The 19328-nt window shown below is 42.3% G+C and overlaps 1 protein-coding gene across 5 annotated transcripts; it reads right to left on the bottom strand.

Annotated features, from left to right (window-relative positions):
- Positions 1-683: 683 nt before the first annotated feature.
- Positions 684-19287, bottom strand: Gtf2h3 (general transcription factor IIH subunit 3). 5 transcript variants are annotated; one of them, XR_007109960.1, is made up of 13 exons: positions 19210-19287; positions 16070-16149; positions 15228-15334; positions 13620-13786; positions 11669-11731; positions 10092-10121; positions 9866-9894; positions 7040-7114; positions 6069-6122; positions 3905-3973; positions 3429-3564; positions 3118-3325; positions 684-2726 (listed from the first exon to the last, which is right to left on the bottom strand). XR_007109960.1 is itself a non-coding variant. In XM_047562686.1 (13 exons), the coding sequence occupies exons 1-13, from the start codon at positions 19220-19222 to the stop codon at positions 3140-3142; spliced, it is 930 nt and encodes a 309-aa protein (XP_047418642.1). In that variant the 5' UTR covers positions 19223-19287. The 5 variants fall into 5 exon arrangements, 1 of the variants encoding a protein (XP_047418642.1); XR_007109963.1 differs by lacking the exon at positions 19210-19287 and adding an exon at positions 19137-19156; XR_007109962.1 differs by lacking the exon at positions 19210-19287 and adding an exon at positions 18982-19082.
- Between the last annotated feature and the right edge of the window lie 41 nt (positions 19288-19328).

Below are 19328 nucleotides of genomic sequence, written 5' to 3'. Positions count from 1 at the left end.
TACAAGAGGAAAAACAACTGGTATTTCTGAAGAACAATGGCATTATTAAAAATCAGTATCAGAAAGTCTGTCTTAAAATTCTCACTTATTGGGGCTGGGGCTCAGTGGTAGAGCGCTTGCCTCACACGTGTGAGGCACTGTGTTCAATCCTCAGCACCACCTAAAAAAATAAAGATCTTGTGTCCATCTACAACTAAAAAATATTTTTTTAAAAAACTCTCATTTATCTTAATATAAAATGTAGGCCCCAAATTTCAATTCAATTTTCCATGCCCAGCCCTGATCTTTATATCTGCACTTGTCACACCAAAGTGTTACTGGTGTCACGGTTCTTCTGTTGCTGCTGGAAACACTCCCTGCACTCTTTCTGGAATTACTAGTGCTCTCAAAAATCACTTCGAAAAATTTGAAGTTAAACAAAGTAATTTTTTGAAAAAGCCAAGCGTGGTGGTGCACTCCTGTAATCCCAGCAACTTGGGAGGGGAGGCAGAAGGATCTCAAGTTGGAGGACAGCCTGGGAAACTAGTGAGGCCCTCAGGAACTCAGTGAGACCCTTTCTCAAAAACAATAAATAAGTAAAAAGGGCTGGGACGTAGCTTAGCAGTGCAGCGCCCCTGGGTTCAATCCCCAGCACCACAAATCATCATCAACATCACCAACCGTAATAATATATGTTACAGTGATATCATAATAAAAATTGTAATTATTTTTTAAAGCAACAGACCATAGATGAAGTCGAAAGGGTGCCTTCAGAGCAGTGGGCTGAACGGCTACATCCATCTACCGGTTCACACAAAGATGACTACACAGCATTTAAGTTAAATACTACAGTATAATAAAGTAGCCCACTCTCCTGGCATCAAACCATGCACGACACTTACAACCAGCCTTCTTGAGCCAAGGAAAATATCAAGCAACTGAAATTTTGCTGACCTTGCTCCCAGGGTAAAATACAAACATCAAATCTCTCCTTTAATACTTTCTTAGGAGTCATGTATTAAATCCTTCATACCAACTTCTTATTATATGGTACTTGTAACAACTTTTCCATGTATGATTTTTGGCAAGATTTGAAATTAAATTTCTTCAGAGTTGAATAAACACTTGTCTGTCATTTAATGAAATCCAATTATAAAGTACACATTTGAAGTAGTATTGAATGAACATGAGATAAACATGATTAAGAGAGGAAATAATTCAAGTATGGAAACAAATTATTTTGTTGTACACATTTATACAAAATATATAATGAATATAACAGTTGAAAATAAAAAATAGAACTAAGCAAGTATATAAAACACTTACAAAATAAAAAAGTAGTAACAAAACCATGCTACCTTATTTGAAATTGTTCATCTTTTATAATTTTTTTGTGGGGGGCAGGGACTGGGGATTGAACTCAGTGACACCCACTAAGCCACATCACCAGCCTTTTTTGTATTTTGTTTAGAGACAGGGTCTCACTGAGTTGCTTATTAGCACCTCACTAAGTTGCTGAGGCTGACTCTGAACCCCATATCTTCTGGCCTCAGCACCACTGTGCCCCGCTAAAACTCTTCATCTTTTAGATCTACAATGCTTTACCTCTTATGTTTAAAACAGTGATTTCCATTATGCTTAGTCTATGAAACCGTAATTTTTTCGTAGTTGCAGATGGATAGCATGTTTTTATTTGGTTTATTTTTATGGGGTGCTAAGGATCGAACCCAGTGCCTCACCCATACTAGGTGAGTGCTCTGCCACTGAGCCACAACCCAGCCCTGAAATAGTAATATTTTTAAAAGAAAAACCAATTCTCAAACTCAAGGATTAATAAATACTTGCAAAGCAGTCCCTGAAATCTGTGTATCTGTTAACGAAAATACAAATCCAGAATACAAAATCTATCTGAAATTATCTAAGCAAATTATTTAAATAAGACTCAGTTTCTAAGATAAAGAAAAAATTTAAATCTTATTATATACAAAGTTACAAACAAACACAAATGGGTTTTTGTTGATATGCTATGAAAAAAAAAACCAGTCACCATTCCTTAATCTTTCCTACACTATACTGGAATTCAAAAGAACTTTGAATAATTTCAAGAAAACTACTGAATAGAAATAGTTAAGGAAATAGTTCAAGGAAAACTATTACATAGAAAAATAAATTCACTGCTAAAGTTACAAATCATGTTTGTTTTGAACTTGTGGAAGTTTTCATTATTTAGTTCATAGCTTCTATAGAATAATTCTACAATATTAACTTTTTCTCATTAAAAGTGACAGATTTCTATCTGTAGACAAGTAACAGAGTCCATTTTCCCCATAAATCCCCCTCAAATCCTAGATATTAGCTTCCCAATAAGTTTTTCACATGTCGATTTATGGAGAAAAATTTTCCACAGCCCAGGACACTTGCTCTCCTCATTAACCTGAAATCAGATTCTGTAGTTACTCAGGGACAAACTTATTATTTGGATAACTCTGTCCAAACATGTACTGATAACACATAAAAGAATAAATATGTGATAACATCTGAAGCCAAATCTCCATTTAGACAATACGGCCTTGTTCGCATCTGACCATGGTGGGAGGCAGCGATGAAGGACGCTCTCTGTCTTGACTGACTGATGTTGTGACTCCATAAAAGTCACTTTTCCCAAAGCTGTGCTCAAATGTCAATGCCATGCATTTCAAAGTGAGGGCCTACAGGTTAGAAAAGCCTGACCTTGATAAATGAACATCCTGTTAAAAAGAAAGTTGCAAACTTGTTAGAAGACCTTAGGCTGCATCACATGGGATGACTCCCTCAGACAAATGGGTCCCAGAAGCACAGGCTGAGAATAATATTTAAGAAATATTTCCTGTAAGAAACCCACTACATTAATACCTGTCCTGTTCATATGGGCATTGATCTCAGTCTTCCCAACAGAAGTTCTGCCACACAATTTCTAATAATAGCCTTAAAAGATGCAAAGTTTTCCCCCAGTACTGGGAACTGAACCCAGGGACTTTCCTTTTATTACTTTTAATTTTGAGGCAGGGTCTCACTAAGGTGACCAGGCTGGCCTCAAACTTGCAATCCTCCTGCCTCAGCCACCCGGGTCCCTGGGATGATAGGGGCATGCCACCGCACCTGGTAGGAAATGTTTTTTTTATCATGCGGACACTTTCAGTTTCTTTTTCTTGGCCTTCAGTACAGGAGGAAGAGAAATCTTAAAGGCGGTCCTGAAATGACACAGAGAACACTTTCAATGCATGAAAAGCTCTGAACTTGAGCCACACACACCACCTCAAAGATACTTACTCACAAGTGGTACAGATGGGGCTGAAATTGCAGAATACTGTAAATTATAAAAATAAAACAGAATGGTTTAAAAACTATATTTGAGATCTTTTCTGCCCTTCCAACATAGAAAAAAAAGAAAAATAGGCACATGAACTTACTTGACAAACACACGGAGCAGACATAGCCAATTTCAATGAGATTTCGATGACAGAAGCAGGCAGCCCTGTAGTCAACGTGAATTGGGGGTGGGAGGATTAACTGAGATCGCTGATCCTGATCAGGAAGAAAAACCCACTGTAGGGGGAAAAAAAAAAAGTGAGGAACTTTTACTTAAAATACTTGAAAAAATAACCAGGAGTCAGAATTCATAACAGGTATCAGCCAGCAACACTAACTCAAGATTTTCCTTAAAAGTCTATTGAGAAATGGATTTTTATTCACTCGACCAATCCACAGGCATGAGATACTGCATAGAGGTTGAAGGGTCCAAAGACCTGACGCCACCCTTCCTGGCTTGGAAACTTGGAAACTCGAAGCCACCTGCTTACTCCTCCCCTGCAGTCACTGGCCCTGCCCCCATGCTCCCACCCATCCCTGGGCACCCTCGGGGCAGGCACTGCTGCCCTCTTCTCACCAGTAGATACTGCACAAGGGAGGGCATCTGGGGCACCTTCAAGTACAGTCCTCCTGTGATGTCACAAGCCTGCAAGACACATGAAGGGCTCTGCCAATCTAGCACCTCTAAGCTTTTCCAGGGGGATGGAATTCCCACCAGCAACTCTCCAGGTCTATAAAAGGTTCAACTGGTACATGAAGTTCATTTACTCATTCAGTAACTGTTTTTCAAGCACTACCACGTGCCACTGTCCCTGGCTCGGGAACTACAGCAATAAATAAGACGAACAGTGTCTCATCCTCATGAACTGGTGTTCTAGTACTTTTGTAAGATCAGGAATAGGCTGGGGTTGTGGCTCAGTGGTAGAGTGTTTGCCTGGCATGTGTGAGACACTGGGTTCCATCCCCAGCACCACTTAAAAATAAATAAATAAAACAAAGGTATTGTGTCCATCTACAACTTAAAAAAATGTTTTTTAAATAAATAAAAAATCAGGAGCAAATCAGGCTGGGCAGGGTGGCATGTCTGTAATCCAGCAACTCAGAAGGCTGAGGCAGAAATCACAAGTTCAAAGCCAACCTCAGCAACTTAGCAGGATCTTGTCTCAAAATAAAATTTTAAAAAGGGGCAGGGGAGCTGGGGTTGTGGCTCAGTGGTAGAGCACTTGCCTAGCATGTGTGAGGCACTAGGTTCGATTCTCAGCACTGCGTATAAATAATAAAAGTCCATTCAACATCTAAAAAATTCACATATATACAAGGGGGAGGCAGCGGTGGTTGGGACTGTAGCTCAGTGGTAAAGTGCCCCCAATCGAACCCCGGTATCCGGTCCCGCAAGAGAGAGTAAATTGGGTCAGTAATACAAGAATAACTTCACAAGTCATGATCATTTCTATGAGGAAAAATGAAATCAGGTGGTTAAGGGTGGCTTCTCTGGGAGATGACACAGAAGCAGGGACAGAGCACAGGCAGGGAGCACCAGAGGAACAGGGCAGGTGCTGCGGGGTTTTCAGGCAGTGTCAAAGGGGCTGGAGGTCCAGGGGCTAGACCGAAGCAGCATCGAGGGGGCCGGAGGGCCGGGGGTTAGACCAAAGAGCCCGGGAGGCTGGGGCTCAGGTTCCGGGCACTCAACCCGCAGGATGCCTGGGCGAGGGCTTGGGTTAGCGCCTTGACCTGCCGTCAGCGGAGGGTTTCAAGCGAGCTTTACTGCCTCGGGGAGAACCAACTTTGGCAGGCGGGGTAAACATGAAAGCACCCCGTCACCCACAAAGGGAGGCGGTGGGGGCTCAGGATGTATTTAAAATAGAATCTACAGGAGCTGCCAGGAGATAGGAAAGGAGAGGCAGAGCAGACAGCAGGTGTCGGGCTGGGGCTGCACCCCCTCAGGGGTGCGCTGCCTCTGGCTGAGCTGGGGCTGCCCCTGGGGAGGGAGAGGCTGTGTGAAAAAGCTCTCCTTGGAGACCTAGGTCCACCGAGAGGATGCTCTGTGTACACGGCTGAATATGCAAACCTGGAACCCAGAGGAGCGCCAGGCCGGCACCAGAGTCACAAATGCCAGGGAAGGGGTCACAGCTGGTTTGCAGCCATGATAGAAGCAAGATCTTGGAGTTTACACTGTGCGGACTGAATTGTGTTGCTAAAAAATGTATTCAATCTTTCTGATATTTTAATGCTGAAATAAAATCATGTGTGCAAGATTATATATATATATATAATACAGAAGCATGGCTTAAATAACAAATGAAGATATGCCAGGTACTCTCACCTGATCATCATACATGTATATGTGTACAGAAATGTCATACTGCACGTACTCCATAAATATGTACACATACTATGTGTCAATTAAAAATAAAAACACGCCTGTAATCCCAGTGGCTCAGGAGGCTGAGACAGGAGGATCACAAGTTTGAGGTCAGTCTCAGCAACTTAACAAGGCTCTCAGTAACTTAGTAACCCTTAGTAACCCTGTCTCAAAACAAAAAAATAAAAAGGTCTGGGGATATGGCTCAGTGGTTAAGCACCCTGAGTTCAATCCCCAGTACCAAATAAAATTAAAAGATCATTCATTTTAGTAACATATTTAATGCAACATATTCAAAGTATTGCCATTTTGATATTACTCAATATAAAAACTATTTATTTCCATAACTACCAATGTCAAGCATTGTCTTAAAACATACCTGTTGGAGGAGTCCTGAATCAGAGTCCAAAACACAGGCATCGATCAAAATATTCTGAAAGGAACATTGTGAAAATATTACAAAAGCAATACTAATAATGACGCCTTTATACTTATCCCTTTTTCTTTTTTTGGTACTGGGGATGGAACCCCAGGGCACTTTACCACTGAGCTACATCCCCATCCCCTTTTTAATTTTTTAAGTCGAGATAGGATCTCATTAAGTTGCTCAGGCTGGCCTTGAACTTATGATCCTCTTGCCTCAGCCTCCCAAGTAGCTGGGATTACAGGCCTGCACCACTGCAACAGGCCTATCTTTTTTAAACCTGTTAAAGAAAATGTATTAGTTATGTTCATCTGAACATTTTTACTATTTTAAACTAAAAAATACTGAATCTTTAAATGCCTTACTAAAGTAGAGAGAGAGAAACCCAGGCAAGGTTTACGCAGAAAACTGTCAAACCAAGACAGGCACAGGGCTCAGGACTGTAATGCAGCCACTTGAGAGGCTGAGACTCAGTAGGATCAGAAGTCCAGGTCAGCTTGGACAACTTAGCAAGACCCTGTCTCAAAATTTAAAACTGTTTAAAAAGGGCTAAGGATGTAGTTTAGTGGTAGAGCATTCTGTGCTCAACCCCTATTACTGCAAAATAAAAAGTAAAAACGAAACAAAAAGGAAAGGAAAGAAAACTGTCAAACAAGGGATTCTTGGCCAGGGGCCAAGGATAGGCCAAAGGGTTCCCTGAATACGATGAAACTGCATGAAAAACCACATGAGTGCATACCATTCTGGGGACCCCACACATTCTCAGGGGTTCTAGGACACAAAACAGAAGTAACTAGCTTCCAGCAAAGATTCTGGATTCTTAATCCATTAATAAGATTCTTTACCCAGAATACCCGAGGTCATTCAAATGACAGATTCCTTCAATGTGAAACAAATGTTCTCGAAAAGGAAGGCTCTCAAGTCACCTGTTTCTGTGCTGCAAAGATGACGTTCATGAAGTTCATATACTGCAGTGCACTGTCTTCTGCAGCCTTAATCACCTAAAAATCAAGACCCCATTAATACTTCTCAGCGTGATCGTGTACTCCCACTCACAAGTCACAACCAGTATTGTTTTTCCGATTTGTCTATTTTCCATTTTAAATACTGAAGTGTAAAAGATGGCAGCAGAACTTGCCCCTAATCCTGCTCCAGGATGATCCTTGTAAACAGTTTGAATATGCTCCTAGAGAGCACATCTGCAGACATGCACGCCCACAGAGGGACTCCATCTGGTGTTCTGCCACCTGCTTTGTCCGTCCATGACATATGAAGGGAAGAGATCTTTTTACATCAATAAAATAGAATAGTTGTATGTCACTTAATGATAGGGATAAATTCCTAGAAATGAGTCATTGGGAGATTCTGCTATTTGAACACCACAGAGTGAACTTCACACACCTAGACACCACCTACTATACGGCTATAGGCTCCACCCCCGTACATGCAGCCCACCGTGATGAAACATCACTAGGCAGGGCATGAATACAGATAGTACTTCTTGCTGACTTCCCAGATTTCTAGGATTTAACCAACTATCTGCAGAGGATATTGAAGCAGCTCCCAATTGGTCTTAAACAGTGTTCTGATGACACCGTCAGGGACCTCTGCTCTTGTGGACCCTGCTTGCCTCCACAAGACTGCTAGTGTGCGCACTGCTTTTTTCCCATACAGCCCTGAACCCAGGGCCTCACACCTCACACATGCTAGGCAAGCACTCTACCACTACAGTCCCAGCCCTTTTTATTTTATTTTTCTTGGGTACCAGGGATTGAACCCAGAGGTGCTTTACCAGAGACATATCCCCAGAATTTTTTTGTTTTTTTTTTTTAAATCAGAGACAGGATTTCACTGAGTTGCTTAGGGCTTCACTAAATTGCTGAGGCTGGCTTTGAACTTGGGATCCTCCTGGCTCACTGGGATTACAGGTGTGTGTCACCATGCCTGGCCTTTTATTTTTTGAGACAGGGTCTCCCTTAATTGCTGGCTCATGGCTGACCTTGAATTTGTGATCCTCCTGCCTCAGACTCCCAAGTGCTGGGATTACAGGTATGCACCACATGCCAGGCACAAATTTAATTTTGATATAGATTGTCAAACCAAAAATTCTACCAATTTATCCTTTCATCAGCAATACATGAAAACAACCAATCTAGCCAAACACAGTGGCACATACCTGTAATCCTAGCTACTCAAGAGGCTGGGGCAGGAGGATCATAAGTTTGAGGCTTAGGATGAACGCAGTGCTTAACCCCCAGCCCCCAGTTCAATCCCAGTATTACAAAGACAGAAAAAGAGAGAGAGAACAACCAATTCCTAACCCTGCCAACAACCCTAGGAACTGCCAGGTTTTTTTCATTTGTGCTAAGCAACACACAATGAAAACCCCATTATCTGTTAGTCAGGCTGAACATTTTCTTTTCTTTTTTTTTTTTTTGGTACTGGGAATTTTTTTTAAAAAATTTTTTAGTTGTTGATGGACCTTTATTTATTTTTATATGTGGTGCTGAGAATTGAACCCAGCGCCTCACACGTGAGGCAAGCACGCTGCCCCTGAGCCACAACCCCAGCTCATGGTACTGGGAATTGAACCCAAGGTCACTTATATACTGAAGCACAGCCCCGGCTCTTTTTCTATACTTTTATTTTGAGACAGGGTCTCGCTAAGTCCTTAGGGCCTTGCTAATTTGCTAAGGTTGGTCCTGAATTTGTGATCCTTCTGCCTCAGCCTCCTAAGTCACATGGATTACTACAGGTATGAGCCACCGTGCCCAGCTCAAACTGAACATTTTCGAAAACTAGAACTGGCCACTTTCATTTCTTCTTTTGCAGGCTCATTTTTTTCTACCTGTTTTTCTAGAGTAAAGTTTGACTTTTAAAGATTAGCTTTTAATAAGAGCTCTTTTTTGTTTTAGAAATACAATATTAATTCTCTATAAGGTAAGTATGCTGAAACATACTTTTTCTTTTGTCCTTGTTTGGGGTTTTATTTACTTACTTATTTCTTTGAGATGTACATGTTTTTTTTTTTTTTTTTTGAGATGTACATGTTTAACAAGGCCCTTGCCTCTCAAGATTATCAGTGGATGTTTTCTCTTGGCATTTTTGTGACTCAAATTTTAACACTGCCATGTTTGACTTTGGTGCAACAGATTTGGGCATCATGAGTAAGACGGGGATCTTCTTCGTTTTGCCCAACAAGGCCAATGGGCAGGCCCAGCACCTTTTTCCCCTGATGTCGGTGCTTCCTTTGTCCCACGCTGCACTGCGGTAGGAACGTGGACTCGTTTCTGTGCTCCAGCCTTTCCCATCTACTTGTCCACTACTGCACCGGGGCCACAACGTCACCGTGGCCTCACAGAGCACTTCAGTGACTTACAGGCATGTCCTATTTCTCACTCCCTTTCAGAAAGTTCCTGTTTCCTTTTGCTTATTGCTAATTTTTAAAAATCACCCTGACCTGCTGGGAAAAAAAAAATCTGATTTTCTGACAGATTACATTGAATTTAAAGTGTGATTTTGGAAAAACTCACATCTAAGAATTAAATATGGTTCTCCATTTATTTATCTTTAAAATCTGCTCTTATACTCCATTTACTTTTTTTATTTCAGAATTTTAGGTTTTTTTGTTGTCAATTTACATAATGCCCATTAAATTAATTCTGCATCTTTATTTTAAATGGGTCTTATTCTCACTGTTTTCCAATTCATGTAGTTATATATAAACATAGTGTAAACTTTTTAAATCTTACCAATATTCTTGATTTCATCTCCTGATTATCTATGAAGAGATTAAAAACAGATTACAATTTAATTGAATAACAATGTAGCTTACCAAACATGTATGGTTGACTGCTGTTAAATGAATAACAATAAAACTTTTTAAATATATGGTTTTTCAACCACGTTTCAACATTCCACCAAACACACAGTAATAAAATAAGTAGAATTACAGTTCTCATTAAAAAATGTTCTTACCTTTAACTTCCTTGTTCATTCTGTGAATGTCTTAATTTCTTAATATTAAGGAAAATAAAAATTCTTTTACTTCATAAATACTTACAATAAACAGAAAAATAACCTTAAATTTTAGTTAAATAAACTTAGCAACCAGCTATATTTAAAAAGGAAATGATGTATTTATGGTGGTAAGACACACAAGAGCAATCAGGTTTTTTGATACTAACTTTATAATTAACTGGGCTTTGTTATCTGGTCAAAATATGGTCTTTGTTTCAGATTAAAATGAACATCTGCCAGGCAGTGGTGCACACCTGCAATCCCAGTGGCTCAGGAGGCTGAGGCAGGAGGATCGAACGGTCAGAGCCAGCCTCAGCAACCTAGAGAGACTGTGTCTCAAAATAAAATACAAAAAATGGCTGGGGACATGGCTCAGTGGTTAGGTGGCCCTAGGTTCAATCCTTAGTAGGCCTCCCCTCAAAAATTATATCTGATTGTCCTATTTTATTATTTTAGTTGTAGATGGACACAATACCTTTATTTTATTTATTTTTACATGGTGCGGAGGATCAAACCAGTGCCTCACATGTGCGAGCCAAGAACTCTACCAGAGTTTCAACCTCAGCTGGATTGTCCTCTGCATCCTAGATCTGAATACTGCAACCATATGCAAATCAACAAGCCAATCAAATGAGATAAAGATTTTAAAACCATATAAAAAGATGATCAGGCAACCTAAATCAAAGTCCAGGACACAGGAATCATTGAGTACTGTCCAAAAAAATAAAAATAAAAGGACTGGGGCAGCTGGGCACAGTGGCACATACCTGTAATCCCGGTGGCTTAGGAGGCTGAGGCAGGAGGATAGAGAGTTCAAAGCCAGCCTCAGCAATTTAGTAAAGCGCTATGCAACTCAGTGAGACCCTGGCTCTAAATAAACTACAAAAAAGCGTTGGGGATGTGGCTCAGTGGTTGAGTGCCCCTGAGTTCAATTCCTGGTATCCAAAAAAAAAAAAAAAAAAAGGCTGGCGGCATAGCTCAGGGGCAAGGCATTTTCCTAGAATAAATGAGGCTCTGAGTTCAATCCCCCCAGTACTGCAAAGTACTTGTAAAAATAATGATGATGATAATAGTAGTTATGCTAATAATAATACAGTTACATATAAAACTGAGAGACCATCACACAGACACAGTACAGTGCCCTACTCCAAGGGCAGAGCGACCTGTTCGCTGAGGGAAGGGGCAGCTCACTAAGCGGCCAGGTCAGTAAACCGCTTTTAAAGCTAAACACTGTCTCAAGAATGAAATTCTTTAAAATGCCACCTTATCAAAATAAGAAACAAGAAAGCATCCTAAAGAGGCATTTGTTGCAGGCACAAGGACAGTATGGGAAAACCAGAGTTTTCTCATTCTTCCCTCATTTTAAAGTTTGTAGGTAATCTCGAAGCCAAGATAAACGATATTTTTTAAAATTACTATTACTGACCACTTTAGAACCCTCTGGCTTTAGAGACATCCAAGGTCCAAGAAATGCCACAAGTCAAACACGCTCATTAGAGAAGACTGCTTCTGAGCAAGTCAAACACCAAGGATACAGCACAGGGCTTTGGCCAGGGATCCTGCCAGCAGAGTTTCCGTATGTTGGCCCTTTATGTCACCTACAAATAATAAAAAGCGTTAAAGAGGGAATATTTAAGTACTCTTTCTTCAACTAAAGTCATTTTCAAATCAAAGTGTTCTACATGAATGAAAGAAAATGACATTTTCAGGTGGGTTTAAAAACAGATAACAACTTATTCTCAGTTATACTTAAAAAAGCAACTTTGAAACCTTTTCTCAACATAAAATATCTAGGTGCTTGGTTCAGGGCTGGGAGGAGGATGGGGAGTCAGTGTTCAGTGGTGTAGGGCTCCAGTCTAGGATGGTAATAAAGTTCTGGAGACGGACAGTTGTAAGGGCTCCACAGCAACCTGAAACTTAACACTGATAAACTGCACACAAATGGTAAAATTTTTGCTATGTAAATTTTAAAGTAAAAATTCTAAAAACTGGTAAATTCCATCTAGATTTTACTGTAATGAAAAGCTTTCAAAAAATGTTTAAAGCAATAAATTTTGTGGGCTAGGGTGTGGCTCAATGAAAGAGTACTTGTCTAGCAAGCGTGCCCTGGGTTTGATCCCCAGCACCGAAAGAAAAAAAGCAGCAGTAGCAGCAGGGAAGAAAAGACAAAAAGGTAAAGTTTGTGATCTGTTATTATTTTGAAAGTTTCAAGATTAACCATCTAAGGCAGCACAATGTCGCACACCTGTAACCCCAGCAACTCAGGAGGCTGAGACAGGAGGATCGTGAGTTTAAAGCCAGTCTCAGTAACTTGGCGAGACCCTGTCTCAAAATTCAATTCAATTAAATTTTTAAAACACTGGGGGGCGGGGGCAAGGGGAGGCTGGGGAGGCTGGGGAAGTGGCTCGGTGGTTAAGCACGCTTGGGTTCAATCCCTGGTACAAAAAAAAAAAAAAAAAAAAAAGGTTACCCATCTACATGGCGTGAAATGTCATATACGGGGCTAGGGAAGCGGGTCAGTGGTAGAGTGCTGGGCGTTCAGGCACGCACCACTGTGCTCACCTCCTCCAAATGATTTAGCAGCTTTATTAAGGTATGACACAGACCACAAAGCTCACTCCTTTGAAGTGTGCTACTTGATTATTTCTAGTAAGCTGAAAGTCATGCAACCGTCACCACATCCAATCTCAGAACAGCTTCCGTCACCCAAGATCACTGGGCCCACTGCAGTCACGCCTTGTCCCTCTAGCCCTGGGCAACCACTAACCTACTTCTGTGTCTAAAGCTCCCTTTGCTTCCAGGTGACTCCGACGCACACTAAGGTTTGAAAAACCACAACCTCAGGCAACAGGGAACCAGTAGGGCTTGCGAGGCTGATGAGACCATGGGTGTGAGGAGAAAAGGAGTCAAAAACACAGCTTTGCGTTTGGAGACACAGGTGGGTGGGGGACATCAGGAAGGGGAATGGTGGTATCCTTGGGGGCACCTGGGCAACAGGAAGGGGACTGTGGGACACTGACACGGAGACCAGGAAGTGTGAAGGGAAGACTGGGCTTGAGACAAAGACTGGCAAGTGTTCGCGTATAAATGACAACAAAAGGTGAAAGTGGGCAAGAACGTTCAGAGAAGGGAGAAAACCACAGCGAAACGCACGCCCCCAGAGGGAGGTGGGACACACCTGTGCGGACAAGTGAGGAAAAGCCAGAGGTGGGATGAGGAAACGATGGTCCAGAAAAGAGGAAAACCAGGTTAAGGATATCCTGAAGCCAGAGGCTGCTCAGAGTGCCGCAGAGGCAGCAGCTGGGCAGCAGCGTCAAGGCTGAGGAGCAGGGAACTATGCAGCCTGGATGAGATTCCGAGACAGGGAAGGAGCAGGGAGGGCACGGAGCCACGGCATCAGGAGCCTCGGGTCTTTGCGCTACAGCCTGCAGGCCCTCCCAGCAGCCCCAGAGCAAAGTAACAGCCATAAAAATAAAAAGCTATTACTTTTGGTCATCAGATCTTTAATTTCTTCAACGATAACTTCATTTGCTGCTGTTAACAGTTCGTATTTTCCATCTTTACTGCCGGAGGGATTCAATTCAGAAGGAAGGTTGCCAGAGTCTCCGAAGAAGTCTCCAAGTCTGCCATTCTTCCCAGGATACAAAAACCGACTGCAACAGCAGGGAAAAGAACTCTAGTTATGGTAGGACCCACTGCCCTACTCTCACTCATGATCAGGGCGAAATTCAAAGAAAACAAAATGACACCAACTTTGGACTCACAAGATTATACTGTAAAACATTTCATTTTTAAAAAATACATAAAATAGGCACACTGGTGAACATTTCATTTGTCACCACAGAACACTTTAATGGTTCTGGTGCTAAATTGGAAAATGTGAGGAAATAAAGGCTGGGCATGGAGCTCAGTGGGAGAGTACTGCCCAGCATGCTGAGGCCTTGGGTCAGATCCCCAGCACCACATCAGAAAAAAAGAGGAGGGTGCTGGGCTACAGACCCCTGAGACCCAGGGGGTACCCATGCTTTACTCCCTCAGATGACAATCAGAAGATGTTCACATCAAATTCTAATTTACTGCCAACTTATTATTTGAGCTCCATACTACCTACCCCAGTAATAAAAACTTGGTCCCAGGGTTCCCAAAAGATTCTCCCAGTGCTTCATGACTCTATTAAGAAAAATATACACCAAGGATGGGAACAGAAGTCCATAGTTAGTGCCCTGGACTCTTGCCTCACCAAAGGAAGTAACTCCAACAATCAAGGTAACTGGAAAGTTACCTACAGGAAATATGTTGGTAAAGAAGTCACTGCCATGGTGATGGGCCAGTGAAAACAGAAGAACTGTGTTTTACAAGGGGGAGCTGACCATACAGTCAGTACCCAATGTGCCAAGTAACGTGGTCAGCAGTACTCATGAAAAGCACATAGAAAAATCCACCTGTATCTACACTCACGTGCGCCATCTAGTACTGAGTCTAAGAGCCAGTTTTGTTTTGTGTTTGGTACTGGGGATTAAACCCAGGGGGGTACTTTACCACTGAGCCATATCTCCAGTCTTTTTTTTTATTTTGAGATGGGGTCTCAATAAGTTGCTTAGGGACTAAATTGGTGAGGCTGGTCTCAACCTTGCAATCCTTTTGCCTCAGTGTCCAGATTTTCCAGGATTACAAGCATGCACCACAGCACCCAGCCAGAGCCAAGGCTGCTGTTGCTCATGGTCACACCATGCAGAGTAAGCAGAGGCGAGACTGGCTGAAAGGAGAGCATGATCACATGTGCAGTGGATCACTCTGGGGCAGTGCAATGAGCAGAGAGCTGGGGAGCTGCCAGTCTGGTTGGCCACTCTCTCCTTTTCCTAGACAATATAGGTGACTGTGTAAGAGAAATGTGTGATTGTGCAACCCAACTATTTATCAATGTTCGTACATATTGAAACATACACGTGCTGATTCTTGATGCCATGGCTACTGTTCACTGCAACTAGGAAAATTCATTCTACAATACAGACTAGGAACATCACATCCCAACTGGCCCAAAAACCTAAAACATGTCAAGCACTGAACACAAAGTGGCACAATAGTCACACATACCTTTCTTGAATGTGACTTGCTATCACAGCAAGCTTGTTGGAACGGTTCATGAATAAATGGGAGTTTCCCAGCACCATCACAGCATCCATGCACTTGGATAAAGTAAACTGTTGAGCAAGGAAACATGAGAGAAACGAGTTCACACTCCAAATAACTCAGACCGTGAAATGACTACAAAGGCACAAGAATAAGGAGCAGCACAGGAAGCTCCTACACGGTGATAGAACAGTTTCATTTCTGTTTGTGGTGGTGATTAAACAAACCTATGCACGTGATAAAACTGCACCAAAGTGCACAAACACACAAAGGAATGTCTTCTAAGTAAGGTCTGTAGACTGCACTGGTTGTGATACTGTGCACAGTAGTGTAAGATGTTACCAAGGGCAATCAGGAATAGGACATGGGACCTCTCTCCACCATTATTTAAAGTTTCTGGTCAGCCTACGGTAACTTTTTAAAAGACTGCTTACTATACAAGTCAATTTATTAAATGTTCAGAAAAGGCAATATGGAGACAGAAGGCAGGTCTGACAAAGGACTTGTATCTAGAATTTATAAAGAGATCTCAAAACACAAACCACCTGCAGCTTGGGATGGAAGCAGAGATTGACTGTAAACAGGCATGAGAGCTTCGTGTGATAAAAGAAATGTTCTAACATGGAATTGCGGTGTTTGTTACGTAACTTCACTAACTTACTAAAAATTCACCAAAGTGCACATTATAATTCCCAAACTTTATAGCAAGTAAATTATTCCTCAATAAAGCCCAGGATACTTAAAGCAATATAAAACTTACACAAGTTAAACCAGAATCATCCAAAGGCCTCTTCGAGCCATCTTACCTGAGATTCCTTCAATGCTTGCTTTCCCCACCAAATTGGGTTGGCATCAACTATGATAACCAGAAGATTCAATTCATCTTCTGAAAATATGAACAAGAAATAAAATTTAAAAACATCTGCCTCATGAAAATGAATCAAAGCCAACATGCCCATTAAATTCACTATATAACTTTAAATGTTTATCCTCTTACAATCATGAGATTAACAGAAAGCCAAGTTGTTATAAAGGTTTGAGCTCAGAGGGCTCTTAGCAGCCCTTGCATGCTCCCTACCCCCCTGCATGCTCTAGAATATCATGAGCCATATTTCATCAAACCTAAGGCAAAATGGATTGTGAAATGTGCCCCCCCTTTTTATTTGGACTAGGATCAAACCCCAGGTGCTTCACCTCTGAGCTACATCCCCAGTCCTTTTAACTTTTTTTTTTTTTTTTTCCTTTTAACTTTTTGAGACAGGGTTTCTCTTAAGTTTCTGAGAACCTCATTTAGGTTGCTGAGGCTGGCCTTGAACTTACCATCCTCCTGCCTGAGCTTCCCAAGTCGATGGGATTACAGGCATGTGCCACCATGCCTGGCAAAAATGTGCCCTTTTTAATGTACCAAGAAGAAAAAAAATGCCACCATCTTCATAGTAGCACACCATCTGGGTTTCAGCAAGGGCAGGGATTCTGTCTGTTTTGTTCACAACTTATCCACACCTCCTAACACACAACAAAGGATCAGTAACTTTCTAGTGAATGAACCCAAAGTTATTTGCACTTTAAATGCCTGGTCATGGTTAGAAAACACTGAGTAACCGGTAGAACAATCTCCAGTGGGAGAACCTCAGGCACAGAGTGAAGGGGAGGCCCAGACTCAACCTGGCTCAGTGCTCCTCCAGTCTCCTCGCAGCAGGCCAGCTGTAAATGGAACCAATTTTTAAAAAGTAAAAACCAAAGGGGGAAAATCAATTCCTACATAAAGACTTTAATGGGAAATGGAATTAGGATGCTTTCCAATGCAAAAGACACCACTAAACAGGCTACCATAACACAGTGATTGTTCAATATTTACACTGAGTACCGGTACTCACTATTGGGGTCCTGGGTCCAAGTCCACAGAGCCACACTTTTCACTGAGGTGGCAGACAGGTGAACACCTAAGCGCACTGGTATGAAAGGCCCAGGGTGCTCATGCAATACGCAGAACACGAACACCTTTCCTGCCTCCCCACCTTCCTTCCTGCGGTCCCATCTCCTACATCAGGAAATCCCCATCCCACTTTTTGTTTCTGTATATCCAAATCCTAGATATTCTTCAAGGTCCCAAACCAGTGTGTACTCTTTTCTTGAGGGTTGGAGAGTTCCAGCCTGCTCTGCACTAGGCACTGGCCTCTGTGACCCCACAACCCATTCCATCCTGATGACAACCCCACAAAGGACATAGTATTGTCTTTCATCAGTTATAACATGTACCCCCTCCTTTTTCAATTTGTTACTAAAACCCAGATAGTATCCTAGAATTAAGATGGGCCTTATTTTTTTTCTTTTTCAGAGGTATATTAAATAAGGGCACATTTCATAATCCATATTAGTTTTGTTGAAATATGGTATATAGTATCCCTATTTTGCAAATGAATGTAACGTGCTCCAAGCCACATGGATTCTTAGCAAGTGGAAAAGTCAGTTTGCTTGACTCTAAAGACTGACCTTCCATGGCCCACTGCCTACCTCTACCTACTACCAACAGCACTGACTCTCTTCTAGTGACACAGCACCCACTGTGCTTCTGGCCTATCTTCCCAGTGCTGCCTGCTGGACTACAGACTCCTTAAAGAATGATAATTATTTTTCTTTTCTTCTTCTTTTTTTTTTTTCTATCCCAGGTTGAGATAATACATGTAAATCACATAATGACATGCCAAACACTGAAGCGGCACTTAATAATTGTATCTGCCACAGGCATGACATACCCACAGCCTGTAAGCCTTAGTCTTATATTCTCCATCTGGCCACAACATACAATCCTGGGGCCATTCAGTCCTTGCTATTGCTTAAAAGTTTGAGAAATGAGGGAAAAAATGTTGCCTGTCAGACGTATGGACCTACACACATGTCATGTCCTGTGAATTTCCTTTGTTTCTCTACCTCATCTGCAAACCAGCAATGCCAGGCCTGCGTCCTTCAAAGGGTTGTGAGGCCAGTGAAAACTGATAAAGGGAGTATGATCCATTGTTCCCACCTCTGAGAGGACCTCCCAAAGTCTATTTTTGCCCCTCATAGTTCACCTTCCACACAGCAGCCAAGTGATTTTCTTAAACTGGAAAACAAATCATACCAAGTCTTTGCTTAAACCTCTAAAACGTGGGGCTGCGGTTGTGGTTTAGTGGTGGAGTGCTTGCCTGGCATGTGTGATGCCCTGGGTTCGATCCTCAGAACCACATATAAATAAAATAAAAGTCCATTGACAACTAAAAAATTAAAAAATAAAAATAAAAAACCCTAAAACAGCTTCATAAGATAAAGCTCAACCTCTTGGCACCCTTCATGATTTGCATGGTCAAAATCCATCTCATTCTCGATCTCATCCCTCTCACCTCGATATCTTTCTTCAAGATATGGAGGCCCTATAATGGGTAGTTTAATGTATGGATGAAAGTCTCACCAACTTCCTCTATCAGGCTCCCTGTTTCTTCTCTTAGTGAAAACTGGTAACTCGAACTTCTGTGTAACTTCCCCCAGAAGTTCACAAAATCATTCAAGTACTAGTTCCACTATCTCGCTTTTTTCTGGACTCCCAACTGAAGTAGCTCCTCCTTGATTCTAGTCCCCACAAGGTCCTATTATATTTCCTCTTACACTGTCTTCATAGCTCTTGTCACCCTTTGGAATTTTATTTACTTGCCGAATGCCCCTCTTGCTCACAGTGACCTACTCAAGCATCCCCGTCCGCCGCGTCCTCTACCGTACAGCCCAGTGCAGAAAATACTGCCTGGCGCACAAGCGATCCAAAGTATTTCCAGAATGAATGGAGGGACGCACGGCCTCTCCTCTAAAACCCAGACGGTTCCACCCGGCCCAAAGACGCACTCCGCCAGGCGGATCCGGGCCGGGCCCACTTCGCCCAGCCCTGGGTCGGGGTCCCTCCCTGCGCGGCCCTCACCGTCTGAGACCATGGCGACCCAGTCCCTCCGCGCAAAACAGCGGTCAGGCGAGCGCTCCGAAGTCTGCGCACCCCGACTTCCGGCGCCGCGGAGTGACGCACGCGTGGCTGGGCCCGGG

Source organism: Sciurus carolinensis, chromosome 8 (genome assembly GCF_902686445.1).
Source record: "Sciurus carolinensis chromosome 8, mSciCar1.2, whole genome shotgun sequence".
Taxonomy (NCBI): domain Eukaryota; kingdom Metazoa; phylum Chordata; class Mammalia; order Rodentia; family Sciuridae; genus Sciurus; species Sciurus carolinensis.
This window is presented reverse-complemented; position numbering and strand designations above follow the sequence as displayed.

What these genes read in the sequence shown, in the direction of transcription:
- Gtf2h3 (XM_047562686.1), bottom strand. An exon ending in AAGCATTGAAGGAATCTCAG is followed by an intron (nt 15,335 to 16,069) that starts GTAAGATGGCTC and finishes CTTGCTCAACAG; the next exon opens with TTTACTTTATCCAAGTGCAT. An exon ending in CCCTTGTGCAGTATCTACTG is followed by an intron (nt 3,565 to 3,904) that starts GTGAGAAGAGGG and finishes TTCCCCCTACAG; the next exon opens with TGGGTTTTTCTTCCTGATCA.